At 38.5% G+C, this 21,586-nt stretch overlaps 1 protein-coding gene across 1 annotated transcript in view; it reads right to left on the bottom strand.

The window, feature by feature from the left end:
- Positions 1-555: 555 nt before the first annotated feature.
- Positions 556-21,586, bottom strand: part of USP12 (ubiquitin specific peptidase 12) — a 33,939-nt gene continuing 12,908 nt past the window's right edge. Inside the window, exons 3-9 of the mRNA XM_054164675.1 lie at positions 16,285-16,498; positions 14,189-14,415; positions 8,068-8,144; positions 7,766-7,849; positions 5,359-5,556; positions 4,628-4,706; positions 556-2,693 (exon numbers count right to left, since the gene is read on the bottom strand). Of these exons, the coding sequence (XP_054020650.1) occupies positions 2,592-2,693; positions 4,628-4,706; positions 5,359-5,556; positions 7,766-7,849; positions 8,068-8,144; positions 14,189-14,415; positions 16,285-16,498 (981 nt within the window). The 3' untranslated portion in view covers positions 556-2,591. The remainder of the gene's footprint in view (positions 2,694-4,627; positions 4,707-5,358; positions 5,557-7,765; positions 7,850-8,067; positions 8,145-14,188; positions 14,416-16,284; positions 16,499-21,586) is intronic.

The raw sequence follows: 21,586 nt of genomic DNA, 5'->3' as shown, positions 1-21,586 counted from the left end.
TTAAACACGCTCCTCCCTCCATAGCTCAGGGCAGTTAGCTAAATATAGGAAATTCCATAGGTTTGAAAGGCAGGTAGTTGACCACTCACACTCCACAAAGGATACAGTACTTACCTTTATAGAACATACTTTATTTAATAGAAGTTTTTTGCTCCAATATACAAAATAAGGGACCGTAGTCCCAACTGACATTTACACAGCAAATAATTTCCACCATTTACAACAACTGACAAACTTTCTCACACTCCTCACTCTGTTACAGCCAAGAAAAAAAAATTCCTATAACATTTTATATACCCATTTTGTACTTCCCTGCCTCCTTTTTAAGTTGTCATTTCTGATATCAGTTTAATTAACAATTTACAATTATTACAGCTGCACTAAAATAAAAACGAAATATATAACTATCTGAAAAACTCTATACAAATAAAAGTTGGTATCTTATAAAAATATGCAGCAGGAGTATAACCAGTGAAACAACAAAAATGTTTTCCATTTTATTAGGGTACAAAATATTTAGCAACTAGTCTCAGCTTTTAACTACACCCCAAAAAAAAAACCAAACCCCAAACCAAACAAACCCCACCTAGTTTCAATTAGCACAAAGTAATGTGACAGTTCTTTTACAATACTGTACTTTTAGTATGCAAAGGACTTCATCCCTCTAACATGCACCATTATCCAACTGATTCATCTCTTAACCTTTTTCCCACTGAAAGCTGACAAAAAGGTTTTTAAGTTATTTGAATTCTTCAAGAAAAATCCAATCTCATTTTCTGCATCTCCCACCATGTTTATGCTTTTCTCTACAATGCTGGTAGTTTGATCATTATACTTGATTTTCTATAAAAGAATTCTAGCCAAACCAAGGCTTTAGAAACTCTGCATTTTACAAAAGCAATTTGTTACAGTATGACAGTTGCTAAATAGCCCAATTTATTTAGTGACCCTGTTAAAAGATTTGTTCAGCTGAGTGAATAGGTGAAGTCATTTCCTGAGCTAAAAGATACAGGTTAAGTAAATAGTCAGTTATAGCAGCAGACAGAAGACATTCTTTTTAGAAGGTGTAACAGTATCAAGAAAATAACCTTAGAAAATGACAATAATGTAAAAAACCATTAGCCGAAGAGGGAGTGACGTGGACATCCATGACCTGATTGCCACAATCTGGAATGCACATCCCATGACTTTCCAGAAACTACATTCAGCTACTGTCAGACCATGTACTGGTAATGGAAGAATGTCAAATCTCAACAGTTCACATTTCTTACAGAACAGGTGTTTTCTCAGGATTTAATTCTTACTGCTGTCTCATAAACCTAAAGCATGGTAAACTGCCTGGTTTCAGAAATTCTCACTGTACACAACTGAAGTATTATTACTTTTAAAGGAATGTGGTACCCTTCAGCCTCATGGAACTCCAAGCCTATTTCTTCTTATTACTGCGACATAAATTAAACCTTGAATGGTTTGTGTGATAATCACCCATGTCATTGGGAAGTGGATCCATTTGCTTTGAGTCATTAACAAATTGTTAAAGAACTGTAGACCAGTATGCCATGACTGCATCATCATTTTCTTATCATATGCGTTCTTGCAGTCTTCTGTGTAATGTTTTGGTCACTTTCCCCCCCCCACTCATTAATGGAAAGAGCATAGTCTAATTTAATTCAATATAGTACCTCACTTAGATACCAGTTCCTCCAGAAGGAAATCTCTCTTCTGTATTATCCTTTTTTTTTACAGATATGGTAAGCATTGGGTTTAGAATTTATATCGGTTCTTCTTTAACCTTTAAACATCTTTTGTTTCAATTCAAATTAATCTATAAAATTTCCAATACTTGTTAGAATAAAGGACAATACACAAGTTACAATAATTTATAAATAAAAATAAACTAGTACAAACCAAATCTTTCCCCATACGGAGATTAAAAGCCATAATCTTGACTGATTGTTCCCGATCATAACATTATAAATAATGTAAGCTTCTTCAGAGAAGCAAAACATACTTGCCTCCCTGACACCAGTTTGTATCTTCAGTTAAACTACTACCATCAAGAAGGCAATTTTACTGAGCCCAGAACTTCTTGCTAACGTGTTAAACCTCCCAACCTCGTTCTTTTAAATTCATGCACAGGAAACTAAATTCACAAAGAGTCCTTTACCTTTTATACATAAAGTCTGTGTAAAATACAGATTTCTAATGCTCCTGTTGCACCAATCTGGCAGCGCAGCTAGAACCTGACTGAAATTCCACTGAAGTCCATAGAAGGTTCTCCAGTGACCTTAATGGGCTTTGAATTAGGACCACAGAGATAGCATTACCTAACAGAAAGCTCCTGGAAGAGTGGCTGGTATCTCGCTTTTTGCTTATGGGATGGAGTAGAGATGCGTGGTCAGCATGAAACCTGAGCAAATAAAATTAAAATGATACAAAGGTTTTAAGAATCCCAAACTCTTTGCTTAGTCGTGTGCAAACTGTGCTACTGCCCCCGGAGCTCCCCACTTTCCTTTTGTTCAGTGCTTGCTCCAGTCCAAGACAGAGAAGATGTGGGGCATAAAATTCTCCCTTCACTAACAGCTTCCCCCTCAATCCCGAGACTGGTAGAAGAGGATGTAACCAGATTCAGAGTTCTTTGAGATGTCTGACGTCAACCCGTAGAATTCTTCAATAGCTTGTGCATCAATTTTCTGCGTGTAAAAACCCAAAAATCTGAAGTAAGCAAACCTTGCATATACATGACATTAAATTCCACTCCAAAAACTATTGCAAAAATAACTTTCATAACATTACATAAAGCAATAAAATCCAGATGATTCTTAAACTTATTATGTTTCCCCTCTGTTATCAACTGCAGAGGGTGGTGGCTGCATATGTGAATTTTAAGTACTGCATGAACCTGCTATTGAGTGCAATCTTACGTGCACTGCTTGCTCAAATTGCACATAGAAAGTTTTAAAGACAACAGTATCTCATCAAGACTTAATATGAAGAATGTAAGTAGCAAATATTCATTTCTAAATCTAAGCAGTGTAAGCCAGTCAAGTGCAGAGGACACTACAGAGAAGGCACAGAAAGAAGGCTAAATTTCCTGTGTTTTTCCACACAGAATGCTTGCCTGTGATTCTGTTAGCTTGGAAAGCCTCCCATAACCAAGATTTTGGGGGGAAATGCAAACCTTCAGTTGAAAAGGTGGAAAGAGTATTATCCGATTTCCATTGTCTTCATTTTTGGCTACAAAAGAAAGTTAAACTGAAAGAAAGCTTTCTTGCCATAGTTTAAATCAAAAGCAATTGGGCTACAAAGAACAAAAAGACAGAAAGATAAAAATTCCTTGAATTAGGTAGATTTGATTTAATTTCATTTCCATTATTCTGATAAAACTTCTTTCAGGAGGGAGTGAGCCATTTCAACTTGATGAACCACAGGCCTAAAAGTCAGTAAGATGCTTTAGATTTAAGAACAAAAAGACTCCTTCCTTCCTCTTTAGAAAGGCTAAGAGAGGGGAAAAAAAGGATGGGGGGAAGCATTACTACCAGGTGTTACTGCTTTGGAACTGGATTGCCCCTGATGTTTGTGAAATGATATGAGATCTACTAAAGCCCTCTGTTTTCCTTGGAGGAAAGTGAACTTTTGACCCTATCGAGACATCTCAATTTACAGTGTATCTTGGTAAGACATAGAGATAATCCTTTTATTTTCCTAAGAGCTCTGTGTATTTCCACACTTGTCATTTCCTGTGTGAAAAACCATCCAGAATGTGACTTGGAGATAAGAACTCTTCCACAGCCTTGACTCCTCCGCCAATTAACATTCTAAGTCCAGTATTTTAAGAAAAAGGTAAACTATTCATTTTATGCATTTAATAGATTCAAAGAAAGGCAGGAAAAAGACTTGGACAGCAATCATACTTCTGTTCATGCTACGCACAGACATAGGGGGGGAAAAAGGGAATATGACAGAACAGGCATAAAAACCTGAGATGATATAATATACAGACATCAGCAGTTTCTGCTCTTTTTCTCAATAAAAAACTAAAGATAACTGATGAAACAAAGACGATGTGGAAAATTTCCTATGCATAGCCTGAAACTACCACAAAGTCAAAAACAGAGGCAAAAAGCTTGTTTCAGGGATTAACTTTTAAATTTTAGGGTGAAATTTCAGAAGTCTTAAGTTTCTTCCTATTTCATATTTGTTACAGCTTCGTCTCAAACAATCCAGGATCCCAGACTGATTCATTCTATTAAATATATGCTCCTAGAAAATATGAGCAATTGGCTTGGTCCAAGAAAGTGCCTTCAGAAAAGAACTGCAGTAAAGCCAATTATCTATTATCTTCATTTGCCATGTCCTCTGGCTACAGGAATAGCATACTAAATAAAGGTGAAAGATAGTGGCTGTATCCAAAGCAAAGAAATTCTCTCAAAAACCAAAGAGCAATTCAAAGTGTTGTACAGTCAAATCATCAGGCACAGCTCTGCACTCAAGAGTTATTGCTCATTTAGACTAGAGTTGCACCCTCTTTCCATCAGCACACTAGGCCTTGCACTTTATGTAATCAAATAGGTTGTGTGCTCTATCTAGTATGTGAGAGAAAATTCCAGGGTTACACAAAACTTACCTCAACAATATCATCATCAAAAAGCAACCAAAAATCATGACTCTTCACTATTGCAATATAATGTCCTCTGTTAGGGCCACTGTAAAATACAATTAGAAAAGAATACAGAAAGTAACACACAGGTATATAGAAATGTGTTTCATTAAATTGTTTGGGGTTTTTTTCTTGTAGAAAAGCAATACTTAACAGTAATTAAAACAGCTGCCACCGCCCTCACTTCATGACAGACAATGAGTTGCTGCAGCATGTCCAGAGAAGGGCAACAAAGCTGATGAAGGGTCTGTAGAACAGGTTTTATGAGAAGCTGAATTTGTTCAGACTGAAGAAAAAGGGAAACCTTCTCACTCCTCGCTTCTCACTCTCTACAACTACATGAAAGGAGGTTGTAGTGAGGTGACTATTGGTCTCTTCTTGCTAGTAACCAGTCACAGAATGAAAGGAAATGGCCTCAAGTTGAACCAGGAGAGTTTTAGATTGGATCTTATAAAAAATGTCATCACTGAAAGGGTTATCAAAACTCTGGAATAGGCTCCTCAGAAAGGTGGTTGAATCACCATCCCTGGAGAGTTTAAAAGATGAATGGATGTGGTGCTAAAGGATATGGTTTAGCACCAGACTTGGCAGAGTTCAATAATGATTGGACTCAATGGCCTTAAAGGCCTTTTTACACCTAGATGATTCTATAGGTCTATAGTTATGGAAAAAAAAATCCTTTGTGTAAATATTATTACCTTCCACAATGAACTACCACAGCCACAAGGTCATACATTCTGTCAGGATTGGTGGCATCTCCTGAGGTGTTAAATAAACGGAGCTCTAAAGGAAAAACTACTCTATAAGAGAGTTTTGTGTATCGATGCAGCTGATCCATGTATTTAAATCTCTTCAAATGGAGAGCTAGAATCATAGGCAGCTTTTTAACTTTCATCCTGAAAAAAAAACCAAACAACAAAAGAACAACAGTATTTCCCATATCCATCCAAAACATTCAGCAGATATCAGCAAACTGGAAAGCTGTCTTACTGAAGTCTTAGAAAAAAATCTGCAAGCATTAACAAGAACAGCCATGATGAATCCCCATAATAATTTAGACATAATGACTGCATGCACAGAATGCAAGTTTCAAGCATACCTACATACAGCTTTTCTGAGTTCTCAAAAAACAAAAACTGGATCCTACTTGGTTTACAGTGGAGGTATAGCAACAAAGTTGTTCCAGAGATCCTATTCCAACTGAATTTCTCAGCATACTAGCCAAGACAAACAAACTTCACCTCATTACATATGTATTAGTCCAAGTTTTCATATTAAACCATTCATTTAACATTGCCAAGGGATACAAATAGCCTACTGTTATTCACCTTACCTGATGTTACCCAAACAAGATAATGCTGTGCTTTAGCACAGTACGGCTGTCAAAGCCAAATCTAGTTTTACTGAGGGCTTACTGGCCGGTTTCCCTAGTCTGAAGTACTGAGATCTTGCATGACTGCCTACAAATCCTCTTCAGCCAACCATAGCACAAAACACAGACTTTACACTCTGGTCAGTAAATTCACTTGTACTAACAGAGCAACTGAGCTAGAATACTCTGCTTCTTGGCACATGTAATTACCTTAGATCAGCACTGTGCTGAATTTTTCAAACTGCTTTCATCCTCAAAAGGTAGCTCAAAGGTCTCAACAATACAGCCCAGGTTTCAGATGCGTCTACTGAGATCGTATTGTCAAAACATCAGGAAATGTGTTTGTAGAAGACAATCCTTTTCCAAAAGATGGGGAGCTGGGGACAAAATCCTTCAAAAACTCACCTTCCTTTCCTTTTTCTCATTAAACTTACTCTGATAATAACCTGTAGGAAACCTTACTAGACTCAAATGCTCTTCCTGGCCTACAAGGGAACCAGGAAATGAAAAAAAAGTACAAGAGCAGAAAGATGACAGAAGCAATTATTTTTATTATATTACTGAGATATGGATATAATTTCTGCTCTTTTTTTCCAAAATGAAGTTCCTTCTTATAATGCAGATGTGTTTGACCATAGGAGCTGTTTCAGTGGTGAAAAACTTCACCACACCACCTTCATAAATTCAGTAGCCACTATCACAGATAAACTACATGCTATAGTGATAGAAGAACATTATTGACTAGTGAAACTGAACTGAAGTTCTACATGAAAAGCAAAATATAAATAATAAAAGGTGTGGTTTTCTAATATGGTAGTGCCTCTAATACAGGTTTAAGTCAACACAGCTTATATTGGCCAGGGATCACATTACCACCCACACAGAAAAAGAGCTAAGGCAACACGAAACAACAGGACAGACCTGGCTTTGCAAACCTCTAATACACAGCAATTAGTAAGCTTAAGCAATATGTGAAGACAGGCTTTGCAGATGAGATATGCCAAAAGCCATGTGCTGAATCTAGGGTAAACCACATAAACAGAATCAGTGGTATAACAGGTATAGCATGTCAGTGTCCCTACTACTTCCAACAAACACTTTCTCAGATAATAAATACTGAGGTTTTCCAGAGGTGTAAACAAGACTAGAAAAAAATCACTGGGCAAACCAGAACTGTTTTTAAACATAATGAATTACAGGCTTCAACAGAGCTTCTGATGCTTTTCAGAAGCACTGTTTAGCACAACTAACTACACACCTTTAAGAAACCAGAAACTTCACAATCCTGACTGAATCACACACACACACACAAAATCTATCACATTCTGATAGCAACTGGAAAAAATATTTTATGATCAAGACAAAACCAAGTTTGGAATGTCACGTGAAACCAGTGATTTTTTTCAATATTACCCACATCCATTGATTAGCCCCTGGCAGCTTGTTTTAACTTGTCTTTTTAACTTAATTTTGGACTGAAGATCATTCTTTTCATCATCTGTAAAATAATGATCAAAGGAGTCCCAAAATGCGTTACGTGGATTCTCTTTGCTCATGGAAACAGGCAATCCAAGAAAGAGGAATGAAACCAAGTTACTCTTAAGTAGAAGAAGAATGAGACATATTAAGGGGAAAAAAGCATTCTCCTTCTGCCTTATACACATATACAAGGAAATGCAAGAGTATTTTCATTAAATGCATAGGTTATTTTTTTCCCTTCAAGTCTGACATACCTTTTATGTGCTTCTTGTTTACTACGACATTCTTCACAGTAATATTTGTATTCACTGCACAGAGTTTCTGTATTGCTGAAACCCCTGAATAAGAAAGAAAAAAAGAGAAATGCTATAGATATTAGCTTCTTATCTGAAATGCACAAATAAACACATACAAACACAAACTAAAGTGTATACTCTTAAGTCTGCATAAGCTAGAATTTACTAAGTCTTTTCAACTTTTAGTTTTGCTTCCTGCTTTCTAGGGAACAGATGAAAGACGAAACAAAAAAGCCCCCAAATCAGATTTTTGCACCTACCTTAAACAATGAGTGATTGAAGTATTCTGCTCCACATCAACTGAAAGGTCTAAGAAGTCTTCATCTTTGCTGCTTATCTGCCATAATAGGTTATAGTTAAAAGAAGTTATACTAATTTACTTCTCTGTTCCAGCATTGTTTTCTAGTCACAGAATGCATTTTTCACCTTACAACAGCCTTTTAAATGTTGTTACAAGTGGCCTTTCTATTTAAGAGGTTTCCTAGATGTCTGCTTCTGATTTTGTTCAGGAAAAAAGAAGCGTGCATGTGTGGGTGGATATAACGCCAATTGTCATTATGCTGTGATTTCAACTCAACAATACTCATCAAAAATTCCTTCAAAACCTCACTCTTTTCAAAAGAATACAATCACTGGGGTTCTTCTGTGTAATCATAGAATGCTTTGGAAGGGTCTTTTAAAGGTCAGCTAGACCAACTTCCCTGCAGTGAGCAGGAACATTCTCAACTAGACCAAATTGCTCAGAACTCTGTTCAACCTGACCTTGAATGTTTCCAGGGAGAGGGCAACCACCACCTCTCTGGGCAACCTGTTCCAGTGTTTCACCACCCTCACTGTAAAAATCATCTTCCTTATATCTAATACAAATCTCCCCTCTTTCAGTTTAAAACCATTACTCTTTGTCATGTCACAACCAGACCCGCTAAAAAGACTGTCCCCATCTTTCTTACAGGTCCTCTTTAAGTACTGAGAGGCCACAATAAGATCTCCTCAGAGCCTTCTCTTTTCCAGATTTAACGAACCCAACTCTCAATCTTTCTTCACAGGAGAGGTGTTCCAGCCATTGGATCATTTTTGTGGCCCTCCTTTGGACCTGCTCCAACAGATTCATGTTCCTGTGCTATGGACTCCAGAGCTGGACATAGTACTCCAGGTGAGGCCTCATCAGAGTGGAGCAGAGCAGCAGAATTACCTTCCTCAACCTGCTGGCCACACTGTCACCACTGTTCTTACTCTATGATTCCCTCCAACTGAAAAGTTCTGTATTTGCATATCATAATGCCCCTAATAAATAGCACAATCATTTAGAAGCCTCTATCTGGCCAGATTCATACTCTTAAATGAGCTATACACAGCAAATTTTTTTGTAAATGACAGCTTGGGACTTAGTCTGACAGAGGCAGCAGTAGTGCATAGCCATTTCTGACAAAACTGTTAAGAACAACAAAGTAAAAACCAGAAAATCCTAGAAGTGGAGAATAAATTCCATCACAACTCCTGAAAAATGGTGAAGGAGGAAATCCACAGCTCCCCTGAAAGTCAACAATGTTATTAAATGGTTTAGGAAAGAGCAACCTGCAACCTGAACACTTGTCTGCGAGCGTTTCTTCCCCGTATCTAGAGATACTTAACGCCACTGATGAGAAGGTCCTCTGCCTTTTTTAACTCCTAGCTATGAAAATACTTTTAGACAAGATACTTGGCTGCAGTTTCTTGACTGAAAGCATGGAAAGTTAAAACACATGAGGTTTATGGTCTCTTTTTAATTTGGAATAAAAATAAAACTTGGAAAGTTGTTCTCTCATTATCAAGAAATGAAACACACAGTTCCTAAGGGCAGCACACATGGAGAATAAAAAGAATAAAATTCAGATGATCAAGAGAACTATTTTTTGAGACTATATGCTGTTGAGCAAATCCAAAAACTTATGAAAATAAATTAAAAGCTGCTGCTAGTATCTTTAAGAGGACTGGGCAAGGATCTCTCCCTTCCATGTAAGTGTACACGTACAGAAGATATGTCACTATAGCACATCTATTTAGCAATTTAGAAGTTGAAGTGTAACATTTTTACTTTTAAAGGGATCACAATGCTTGTATGGAAAACTTCCAAGATGTTTTTTTTTAGGGTGGGAAAAAACCCAAACCAACACAACACTTGCATCTTCAGTGCACTGCACACTTCATGCCTTCAGGGATGTACTATGGTTGAGATGTGTGGACAGTTCTTAAAAACATCCCATTGCAAACCACTTGTGGAATTATCAGACTTGAGTTAATAACACTAAGAACTCTGTTGGAAATCATCTTAGCCTAGGGATTAAGAGTGACTCAGAAAAAACCAAAACACAGTTCTAGAAAATTGCTGCACTCTTCAGCTAGGACAGCTGGAATTAAGGAGTCACATGATCAGTGTTATTTAGACATGCAATTAGATAATTACTCCTCTCTTGCTCTAATAAAAAAAACCTTCCATGAAACAATAGAGATTTTACAGGCAGCTTTACCCCACACAGAAGTGTAAGGGTGCAAAGGAGAGGGCGAAGAAGAAAGGGATGTTTTACTCTTGGTTAAAAAGAGATTGGTACTGAGACCAGAAGTTGGCAAAAGGAATTCTTCTGTTATTAGTGTTAATACTCCCTCAGGTTAGCCAGTCCATGGTGCACTGCTGATCATGAGGAACCATTAAAGAAGAACCATTGGAAGAACAGCCAAGAAGATTTTTTCCATCTACGTTGAGCATTTAGAAATTGCTAGTCTTAACTGTTAAGGTTTTTTAAATATTAGTATTTGAACAGTACTCTTTTCTCAGCATTAACTTTTACAGTTTTAATTTCAAAAACTCCACTCTAACTAGCCCATCTTTCTGCCTCTACTGTAGAGGTTCTGTTTCAAATAAACATCATTAAGTTCCTTCAACTAAAGTCACAACTGCTACACATTTCAACAACCAATAGAATGACAAAAAGATGGACATGTTCACACAACCTCATCACTTGCAGAATTAAGCCCTGATGTGTTCAAAAAGCCAACTTAGTGCTCCTAACAAGAGCATCTGAACAGTAAGAATGTGGGTGTTTCAGTCACACGTGGTGCTCCTCAAGGCTCAGTTTCTGTTTAACATCTTTATTGATGAACTTGATGAAGACATAGTGTGTCATCAGTAAGTTTGCAGATGACACCAAGTTAGGTGGCAGCGTTCATCTGCACAAGGGTAGGGAGGCTCTTCAGAGGGACTTGGATAGATTGGATTGATGGGCCAGCATTAATGGGATGAGCTTCAACAAGGCCAAAGGCCAGGCCCTGCACTTGGGTCACAACAACCCTGAGCAATGCTAGTCTTGGGGAAGTGTGGCTGGAAAGCTGTCTGGCAGAAAGGGACCTGGGGGTTCTAATTGACAAGCAACTGAATATGAGCAAGCAGTGTGCCCAGATGGCCAAGAAAGCCAATGGCATGCTGGCTTGTATTAGAAATGCTGTGCCCAGCAGCAGTAGGGAGGTGATTGTCCCCTTGTACTCGGCTCTGGTGAGTCCACACCTTGAGTATTGTATCCAGTTTTGGGCACCTCAATACAGGAGAGATGTGGAGGTGCTGGAGCAAGTGCAGGGGAGGGCAATGGAGCTGGGGAAGGGCCTGGAGAATAAATCTTATGAAGAGTGACAGGAGGAGCTGGGACTGTTCAGGTTAAAAAAGAGAAGGCTGAGGGGAGATCTCACTGCTGTCTACAACTACTTGAAAGGACATTGTGGAGAGGCTGGTGCTGGTGGAGAGGGAATGGCCTCAAGCTGCAAATGGGCAGGTTTAGACTGGACATTAGGAAAAATCTTTTCACAGAAGGAGTGGTCAGGCATTGGAATGTGCTGCCCAGGGAGAAGGTTGAGTCACCAACCCTGGATGTGTTTAAAGGTCGTTTGGATGTGGTGCTTGGGAATATGGTTTAAGGGTGAACCTTGTAGAGTAGGGTTATCGGTTGGACTTGGTGATCCTGAGGGCTTTTCCAACCTGCAAGTTTCTGTGATTCTGTGATAAAGGGGATGGCTATATTGTTCTCACATCAAGGACATAATCTGCACTTAAAACAGCTCAGCTGTACTTTGACAATCAATGCCACACAGAACAGAAACCTTAGAGGGCTAACACTCACAAGATCTGTATTTCTCTCTGTTTGGAATTTCACCAGCCATGTGAATCAGCTCACTGACAACCTTTTGAAACTGCACGCTCCCATGTGTGCTAAGACAGAAACTATTTTTAAATGAAGCTGAAACAATGGGCATGATTTATGCTGGTAGGACATAGTTAAGGCTTCTATAGTATTCCTGTAAGAGACCCCACTGATATCTTTCTTATTTCCTCCTCTCAGTCCAAAGCAGAACTGAGACAAAGAATTCTATGTCCTGTAGTGAACACAAGAGCAAGGCTACCAGCTGGAGAAGAACATTATCAATATATTTGGTGCTTTTGGCCCAATATGATTTCTTGTTTTTCACTGTAGAGGTACTGGCCACACCTAGCCATTTCAAATTTATTCTTCATGAAGTCAACTACATTATTTTCTGGTTTACTGTTATTCTTTCCTTAAATTTTGAGGAAAAATCTGTAAAACAAATATACTTCTAGATCATTTTTAATCAACTGGTCACAAAAACTTGCAACATTCATTTCATCATACTGCCTCTGTTAAAGACAGGAGAAAGCATCCTAACAGGAAATCATATTAAAGACATAAGAAAAGTTATGATTTGTTTTGTAACTTACTCATTTTACAGTGTGGCTTGACCCAAAACACAAATCTTTGTTAAAGAATTGTATCTACATTCCCTATATTCCACTGCCCATACTTGAATGGTCAGTTAATTCTTCTGTCTTAAAGACGGGCTAATAACACAGTGTGTCCTCAAAAGAAGCTGAGCATATCAGCATTCAAAAAAATATATATTAAAGATTGTTATCTAGATCAAAATCCTAACAATAATGCACTATGCCCAAGTGAGGAAAGATAATGATGTTGGTCATGTTCAAAGACAAAGCTAAACTCATGTTTCAAGAAATAAAAACACCAGCTCATGAACTAAAAGAGAAGCAATTGACAGTTGCCATGAATGAGTAATTAGGGAGGGGAAATCTAACAGGAAAGAATATACAGCTAGGAAAGTAGCTAGAAATCAGCACCTAAATTACTCAAAATACCATAATCTACTGAAGTCTAGAAATCTGTTTTCTTTGAAAGGAAATAGAGGTAGGTATTTTCTTGAAGACAGAAAATTACAGGTGAAAGATATAGGTTTAATCTGATTAATCCCTCCTTTCCGACATCATGCTGAAATATGTGCATCATCTAATTAAGGTCATTTAGCTCTTTACAGTGTCTAAGACATGGATCATGAGAGAATTACTGAAATTTTCAAACTGTGGTGCTCTTTCTCTAGCAGGTAAATTTAATTATAAGTTTTTCTGAAAAATATGCTTTCTCTTAGAGTAGAGCTATTTAAAAAACAAAATTAGCATAGCTTAGTCAAAGCAGCAGCTTTTTTCTCACAGTGTAGCATTAGAAGAATTCCACTACACAGACATCTAGGAAAGGATTACTTTTCCTGCACAGTAAGTTATGTTCTTTGAGAATCCATTCTACTGTTTCATAGCATGTAGATTTCAGTGGCTGTAAATTTAAAAACTAGTAATCAGTGGAAATGGATGCAGAATATTTATTTATGGAATCACAGAATCATCACCAAGGTTGGAAGAGACCACAAAGATCAAGTCCAACCTGTCACCACAGACCTCATGACTAGACAGTGGCAACAAGTGCCACATCCAATACCCTCTCGAACACCTCCAGGGATGGTGACTCCACCACCTCCCTGGGCAGCACATTCCAAGAGTGAACGACTCTCTCAGTGAAGAACTTTCTCCTCACCTTGAGCCTAAACTTCCCCTGGTGCAGCTTGAGACTGTGTCCTCTTGTTCTGGTGCTGGTTGCCTGGGAGAAGAGACCAACCCCCTCCTGGCTACAACCACCCTTCAGGTAGTTGTAGAGAGCAATAAGGTCTCCCCTGAGCCTCCTCTTCTCCAGGCTAAACAATCCCGGATCCCTCAACCTCTCCTTGTAGGTCTTGGGCTGGAGGCCTCTCATCAGCCTCGTTACCCTTCTCTGGACACATTAAAGTGTCTCAATGTCCTTCTTAAACTCAGGGACCCAGAACTGGACACAGTACTCTAGGTGTATCACTAAGCATGACCTATGAAGACATTAAATTTGAGAAGAACTTCACATCCACAAGTAGTAGGCTTCATCAGTCTTAGGAATACATCAATTGATAAATGAACATGAATCTCTGAAACACTGAAGAATTAGTTTTACAAAGTACATACAGACTTACAGTTTCACATGTAAGACATCTGGTTTCATTAGTTAATGTTCCCTGAAAGATTTCATGAACCCAGGTTGGGTCTGGTGGGCTGTTATTTTCATTGTCAATGGTGCCATTCGGCAGGCGACCATTTTGTTTCTCTTGTTTCCTTTCCTCTTGCAAGATATCCGCAATTGTATTTAACAGGTAGTTCAAGAACTCGTGTGCATCTTGTTGCATGTAGTTATCAAAAAGCTCTAGGAGATAAAACAATGGAAAAACTTTTTAATTCATTGGTTAGTGCTATACCACAAAAAAAGGTTTTAAAAGGCAGCAAATTTCAAAGCCAGTGTTTATTTCAGGTCTTGAAGTGTTCACGACAATGTGTGTATCACATCAACCCAGAAACATGTATTTCATAAATTAAGCCAAAAATATAGAGGGTGAGAAGAGAGGAGGGCAAGTCAGCTTACATTCACAGAAATCTCTCAGCTGATCAGAATTAACTGGAATGAACCATTCTGCAAGAAAACAGGGTCATGATTCAACCACCTATACACAGGGTGCCAACTTGAAATGTTCATCCCGCCCAGCCTCCAGATGCCAATCCACAATGACATGGATCTCCTACAGAGGCAATGCTATTCCTGCCAAGCTTCTGTCAATATCTTGAACAACACAACTACTACTTTCTTGTTTATGTTCAAATTATTACATCCCTGAAAACATAATTTCTTCATAAGTAGCCTTTAGTATTTACAGAATACAGAATTACCCAGGTTGGAAAAGACCTTCGAGATCATCAAGTCCAACCTATCTCCCAACACCATCTAATCAACTAAACCATGGCACTAAGTGCCTCATCCAGTCTTTAAAATTTTAAACACCTCCTGTGATGGTGACTCCACCACCTCCCTGGGCAGCACATTCCAATGGCCAATCACTCTTTCTGTAAAGAATCTCTTCCTAAAATCCAGCCTAAACCTCCCCTGGTGCAGCTTGAGACTGTGTCCTCTTGTTCTGGTGCTGGTTGCCTGGGAGAAGAGACCAACCCCCTCTTGGATACAATCTCCCTTCAGATAGTTGTAGATGGCAATAAGGTCTCCTCTGAGCCTCTCTCTTCTGCAGGCTAAACAACCCCAGCTCCCTCAGTCTCTCCTCACAGGGCTTGAACTTATTGCAGTCCCCTGGATATCAATCTGAAAAAATCTCTACTGCTACAAACTGGGACAGGCTGCCCAAAGAGGTGATGGAAGCCCCACCCCTGGAAGTTTTTAAGGCCAGGCTGGATGTGGCTCTGGGCAACCTGATAGTGTCTCTGCTCATGGCAGTGGGGGTTAGAACTAGATGATCCTTGAGGTTCCTTCCAACCCTGAGAATTCTGTGAAACCCTCACATTAGGAATGGGACTAAGAAAAATGTAAAGGCAATGAACTGGATTTATCAATAGTTCTTTCTCTGACTGGGAATTCTTAAAAGGAAATTTATCTTCCAATTTAAAAAGCATTGTAAATCCCTGGCTACTATCATACAAGCATTTTAATGTGCAATTACTTCAATTAATTATAACCTGCAATTTGCTTGTAGTCCAAGAACATGCCAAGAGACTGGCCTTCAGTGGAGGGATAACTCTCACAACTGGAAAGATGAATGAAAAAGATACTCAGTGAAGCTTAAGTTTTAAAGTGCATGCAGGGACTACATGGAAGCTTTCCTATCATTCATTTGATGGCATCCAGAAGCCAATTTCAAACAGGAAGGAGGAAAAAAAAAGAAAAGGAAAAAAGAGTTTGGGAGACTGATCCTGCACTCAGTAATATTTTTTTGAACACAGAACAAAAATTTTACAGTGAAAAACCCAATTCATAGAGAAGCAAAGTTAGCAAGCAATGTCATAAGCAAACACTGATAATACACTCCATTCCACATTATGAGAGACAGGCATTCTCTCCCAAAACAGGTCTAGGGTTACCTCCTTACTGTAGGGTCACCTGTTCTTTAAACTGCAGCACAAAGAACACATTCTATGTGTAACAAATACACAGGCATTCCTCCATGTCAACCTCAAATTAAATCACATTGATGTTGTTATTATGCAAGGGAGGGGGAAAAAAAGAGAAAATTACCATTTTCCTTTCGTAACCTTGTTATAAATTTCTTGGGAGGTATTACTCCAACTTTTTTCTTCTGAGTGGCTATACTGTGGAAGAGATCAGCTAAGCATGTAAGCAGATTTTCCTTTTTTCTTGGTTGACTCTTGTATGCTAAGACTTTGTCTCGAAATGGTCGACAGAAGTAAAGTGCCTGAAGAACTGAATTGCAGTAGCATGTATTCCCGAACTACAAAATAAGAGAGAGATCTATTAGCTGGCATTTTACTACTCTAGAGAGGTAAAATTAAATCCAAAGCAGAACAGAGTGTGTAAACAGGGGTAAATTTTCATCAAGTCATTTCTTCTTGACTTTAAGATAGTGATGCATTATTTCTGTTTTGCAAAGGATTCACGGGTATATTTGGCTTGGTTTAAAGAGCAGACAGAAATAATTTTACCCCAAAAGAAGTAAAATAAAGATGCACTCACTGAATGGGAAAGAAATACAGAGTTATATTCAAAAACATACAGGAAAATGCAGACTACATGAATCCTTAACACCTAACACATATACAGGACACATGAGAAAAAAAACCCCAAAACTTTCCCCCAACCAGACTACATTATTCCATGGGATTGAATAACAAACTTACAATCTTCCAGGCCATGTCTGGACCTTTCTGCTCCTCATGGAGGACTCAACTCTATGTTCTCTTTTTTCCTCTCTTAAAGGCCTCAAACTACCACAATATTGTATGTATATGTAAGAAAAACCAGGTACATTTGAACAATACTGTATAACTTTGTTCCACTGGTGAAATTCAATTTATTAGTAATATTTTGCACTTACTTGGGTTAAAATGTTCAAACACACACCACTAATTGCACAGCTCCCAAAATATTCCCAAGTAAAAATATCTATCTAGCTGAAGTCAGCCACAGCAGTAAAGAACAGGCACAGCATAACCATGCACTGTGAAGAAACTCAGTTGTAAATGGAGAGCTTCTCACATACTTCAGAAATTGAATTCTCCAAAACTTACTAGTTGTGATCAAAGTTAGAAATAACTGCTTTAATCTGCTGCTAAAGTTCAGTTCTCATTTCAGGGAGACAGGATTGGCATTCAGTAGTATTCTTAAAATACTAAACCATGTCTTGTTCAGGCACACATGTTTAGGTACAGGGGGTAGTTTCACATCAAGACTGAAAGGAAAAGAATGCACACTTTAGACATGCACAATTTGAAGGAGTCAGCCACTGAATGGGGCAGTTAGAAAAGCATCCATAGCACCTTTTCATACCAGGACACTGAGATGCTCCCTCTTCCCCAGATTCCCTCCAGCCCCTAGCACTAGAGTCTTGTGAACATTGATCCTGTCTCCAGCTCACTCCAACATGGCAAAGAAATATAAACTGGGTACAGAGTGGGTTGAGAGCAGCCCTAAAGAGAAGGCCCTAGGGGTGTTGATAGATGACAAGCTCAATGTGAGCCAGCAGTGCGCTCATGAAGCCCAGAAGGCCAGCCATATCCTGGGATGCATCAGGAGTGGCCAGCAGATCAAGAGAGGTGATTCTCCCCTTCTACTCTGCTCTTGTGAGACCCTACCTTGAATACTGTGTCCAGTTCTGGTGTCCCCGCCATAAGAAGGACATAGAACTGTTGGAACAAGTCCAGAGGAGGGCCACAAAGATGATCCAGGGGCTGGAACACCTCTGCTATGAGGATAGACTAAGGGAACCAGGCTTGTTCAGCCTGGAGAAGAGAAGACTCTGGGGGGACCTTATAACTGCCTTCCAATGCCTGAAGGGAACCTACAGGAAGGCTGGAAAGGGACTTTTTGTAAGTGTCCATTGATAGGACAAGGGGAAATGGATTTAAATTGAAGGAGAACAGGTATAGATTGAATCTTTGGAAGAAATTCTTCACTACAAGGGTGGCAAGACTTGGAATGGATCTTCCAGAGATGATGTGGATGCCCCCTCCCTGGAAATGTTCAAGGTCAGGCTGGATGGGGCCTTGGGTAACCTGGTCTAGCTGAGAGGTATCCTTGCCCACAGTGTGGAGGTTTGATTAGATGATCTCTAAGGTCTCTTCCAGCCTAGGCCATTTTGTGATTCTATGAAACCTCCCCCGTTACTTCTGTGAAAGCATCATGAGCTGTTAGTGGATATAGGCACTCTCATTTTATGCTGCTCCCCTCCAGTGAAACCTATTATCTAACACTGAATGTGTGAGAAAAATCCTCATAAGGCCTCTAGCAAGTAATCCAACCTTGAAGCTGCACTCATTCAACCTGCAAATGGAGCACATACCCATATCCACTACACATAGTCTGTATAATGTGAAAATAATGTTCATATTTACTTTATATAAAAAGACAGTAGCATTTATGAATAGCAAACTTTAAGACTGTAATATGAGGAGGCTGTTATATAGGAAAAAGAGACATACAGCATTTAGAGATATTTTAAGAGCAGGATCTTTCAATATAGAAAATAAACAAGTTTTTATGTCTAAGGAATAACAGGGAAGTGACTTCTTTTTGTTCTCTAATTGAGACAATGACAAACAAGAGCACCACGCAATTTAACCACAAAACTTTAAAGTGTTTCCCTTTATTTTAAATTAATAATGCATGAGGAACTACTTTCTAAATACCCAAGACACACACAAAGGATGAGTAAAACATATATTTTTAACAAGATATTAAGAAGTTTTAATATCTCCATATTAAAAAGTGAGAAAATTAGAGCCCATTTTTATTTAAGCTAGGGAAATGCTTATATTAACTTCTTTGTGGTCCAAATCTGCACTCAAGTAAGTCAATGAATTTGGGAGGAAAACCAGTGTTTTTTTCCTTAAAGGAAGCAGGTGAAATTACACTGTTGTTCCTGTCAAAACATTCAATATTGTAAGCTATCTGTGAGTTTAGAATTAGTCATAAAGAGAACTACATTAAAATGTCAAGGAAGTTCTTAAAAATAAACCAAATGGGGGAAATGCTAAATTTTCTCAAAGTGTCAAAAGATGAAAAGGCAGCAAATTAGAAATCTCATAACATTCCAATTTCAAAAAGGAACAGTCTGATGATTAATTAGAATGGCAAACATGCAGTGAGAAATCACAAAATAGGAAGCAACAGAAAACTCAGAGCGGCTAACAAAATTCAGTTCATTTAGTACATATATATGGAAACCTGTGGGTAGGAAATGAAAGCAAACTTAATCATTAAAATGTTTCTTCAACCCAATTCAGAGAGACAGTAAGCAATGGAAGATGGATTGAAAACAAACAAACACCAAACAGCTCCTGAAGAAATTTTAATTAGTTCACATTTCTATCTAAAACATCAGTCTTTATTATTTCAAAACGTAAGCTCTTTTAAAAATACAAGGTGCCAATCATTTGTGGAGGTTTATAGACAAAAGCAAAAAGGGGATATGTTACATGAATAAATGCTGGTCTTACTATCATTATTACTTCAATTCCTATCTCTCACTCCATTAGAGGACACCCAAGACCTTGTTCTCATGTCCTTACCCACCCACTGAACACCAATGCTTCACTTTCTAACTCTGCTTCTTCAGCGCTCTACTCTCCTGCTGACCTGGCCAACATACACCTTCTTCTCCCCTCACCTGACAGTTAGCAGTGCCTCAGAAACATGTTTGCAAAAAGATGCACAAGCACTGCACTGTCTAATTAAATGCTTGTGAAATCTGCCACAGAACAACACAGAAGATGGTAAGCAAGACCAATATTTTGTTATTTTGTACCTCAAACCGTCAGCCAGGATAGTTGCCACAAAATCACCACGCACTCACTAAGGCTTGATTGTTGAACCACAGATCCACAAAAATTAACAAGAGACCTGCAGGAACTTGGATCTGCTTAGAACACTGACTTTATGTAGCACTAGAGTTCCTCCCAGCTCCAATGAACCAGCAGCTCTGACAAATTTTATTTGTCACAATGGATCACACCAGTAACTGGGATTTCTCCAAAACACAGCCTAGTAAAACTGCTGAAGTGCTACCTGAATAGCTCTTACAAATTGAAAAACATCCATTTTTCCACACTCCTTGGATAAAATCACTGATTTAATTTGAGAAACATGTAGATTTTAATAGTTTGCACTACTGCACTATAGCAGGAAAGAGTCAGATTTGCTGTTCCCAATTGTCCATGGGACATCATATTACTATCATTTTCATCTTACCACATATCTTAAATATTTCCTACTGATTTAGTGAATGGCATTTCCTTTCAAGTCTAAGCTGAATTTTCCATTTAGAGCTTTTATTGATAGAATCAAACATCCCATCAACCATCTGGTCTTCCATATGCTTTCCACAAATGCCCTTTTTTTAATTCTTTTACCTCTCAAATAATTTTTTCAGCACATCCACTGAACGATCCCTAGAGTCTGTTGGAAAGATGAAGACAAGATACCACTTCTACCATCTTTTACAGTACCTCCAGATAAACTCTGCATTTACCATTGACAGATCTCCACCTCAGAATTGTCATCTTCATCTAAAATCCTGCCTGGCATTCCAGGCACATCAAATGGCTAGCTATCATGCAGTGAGGAAAGAGCTATTGATTTCCACATTATCTCCATTTTTCCCATTACTCTGGACAAAGTTAGGACAAACAAAATCAATAAACAAATTAGAAAAAATTAGCAGTAAATGCTAATGAGCCTCTAAGGGCTTCACTTCTTTTAATTGGTATGGAACAATTAGAGATACCAATGAAGGCAAAATGTGTGATTTCTATCACTTCTTGGTGTAACAGCACCCTTCATTTACTATCTAATCATCTATTGTGTTTTTTTAAGTATCACTAGCTCTGCCATTCTTTCTGAATAGCCATTGGCCACAGTTTGCTTATGAAGAGGTCACTACCTTTCCTTTTCCTCACAGATTTAAATTCTGCAAGCTTATTGCACATCCAAGGCATATACATACTGTGTTAGTAAAAACCGCCTGCAGAACAAATCTGAAAACCATTCATGCTACAACAGGACTCAATTTCCTTAGCTAACCACTGTACCTGAAACACACAGCACTGGCATGCCACAGTAAATGGATTCCAGTACATCTATTTGTTACATCCCAAAGAATTTTGGTCCATAAAGCTTTATTGTTTAAAGCTTTTGAGCAATATTCCTATATTACACAGAAAGTTAAGAGCACTCTGAGATATCTCAGCTTGCCTGCCTCTTACGTGTATGGTTTGCAGGCGATGACTTAAAAACCAGTCTCCCCTCAAATCTCCCCCTCCTTCTGGGCTACAGAAAGCCAGAATTTGTTGATATTCATTATATA

This window comes from Dryobates pubescens, chromosome 10 (genome assembly GCF_014839835.1).
Source record: "Dryobates pubescens isolate bDryPub1 chromosome 10, bDryPub1.pri, whole genome shotgun sequence".
Lineage (NCBI taxonomy): Eukaryota > Metazoa > Chordata > Aves > Piciformes > Picidae > Dryobates > Dryobates pubescens.
The sequence above is the reverse complement of the archived record's forward strand: the minus strand, read 5'-3'. Positions and strand labels throughout refer to the sequence as shown.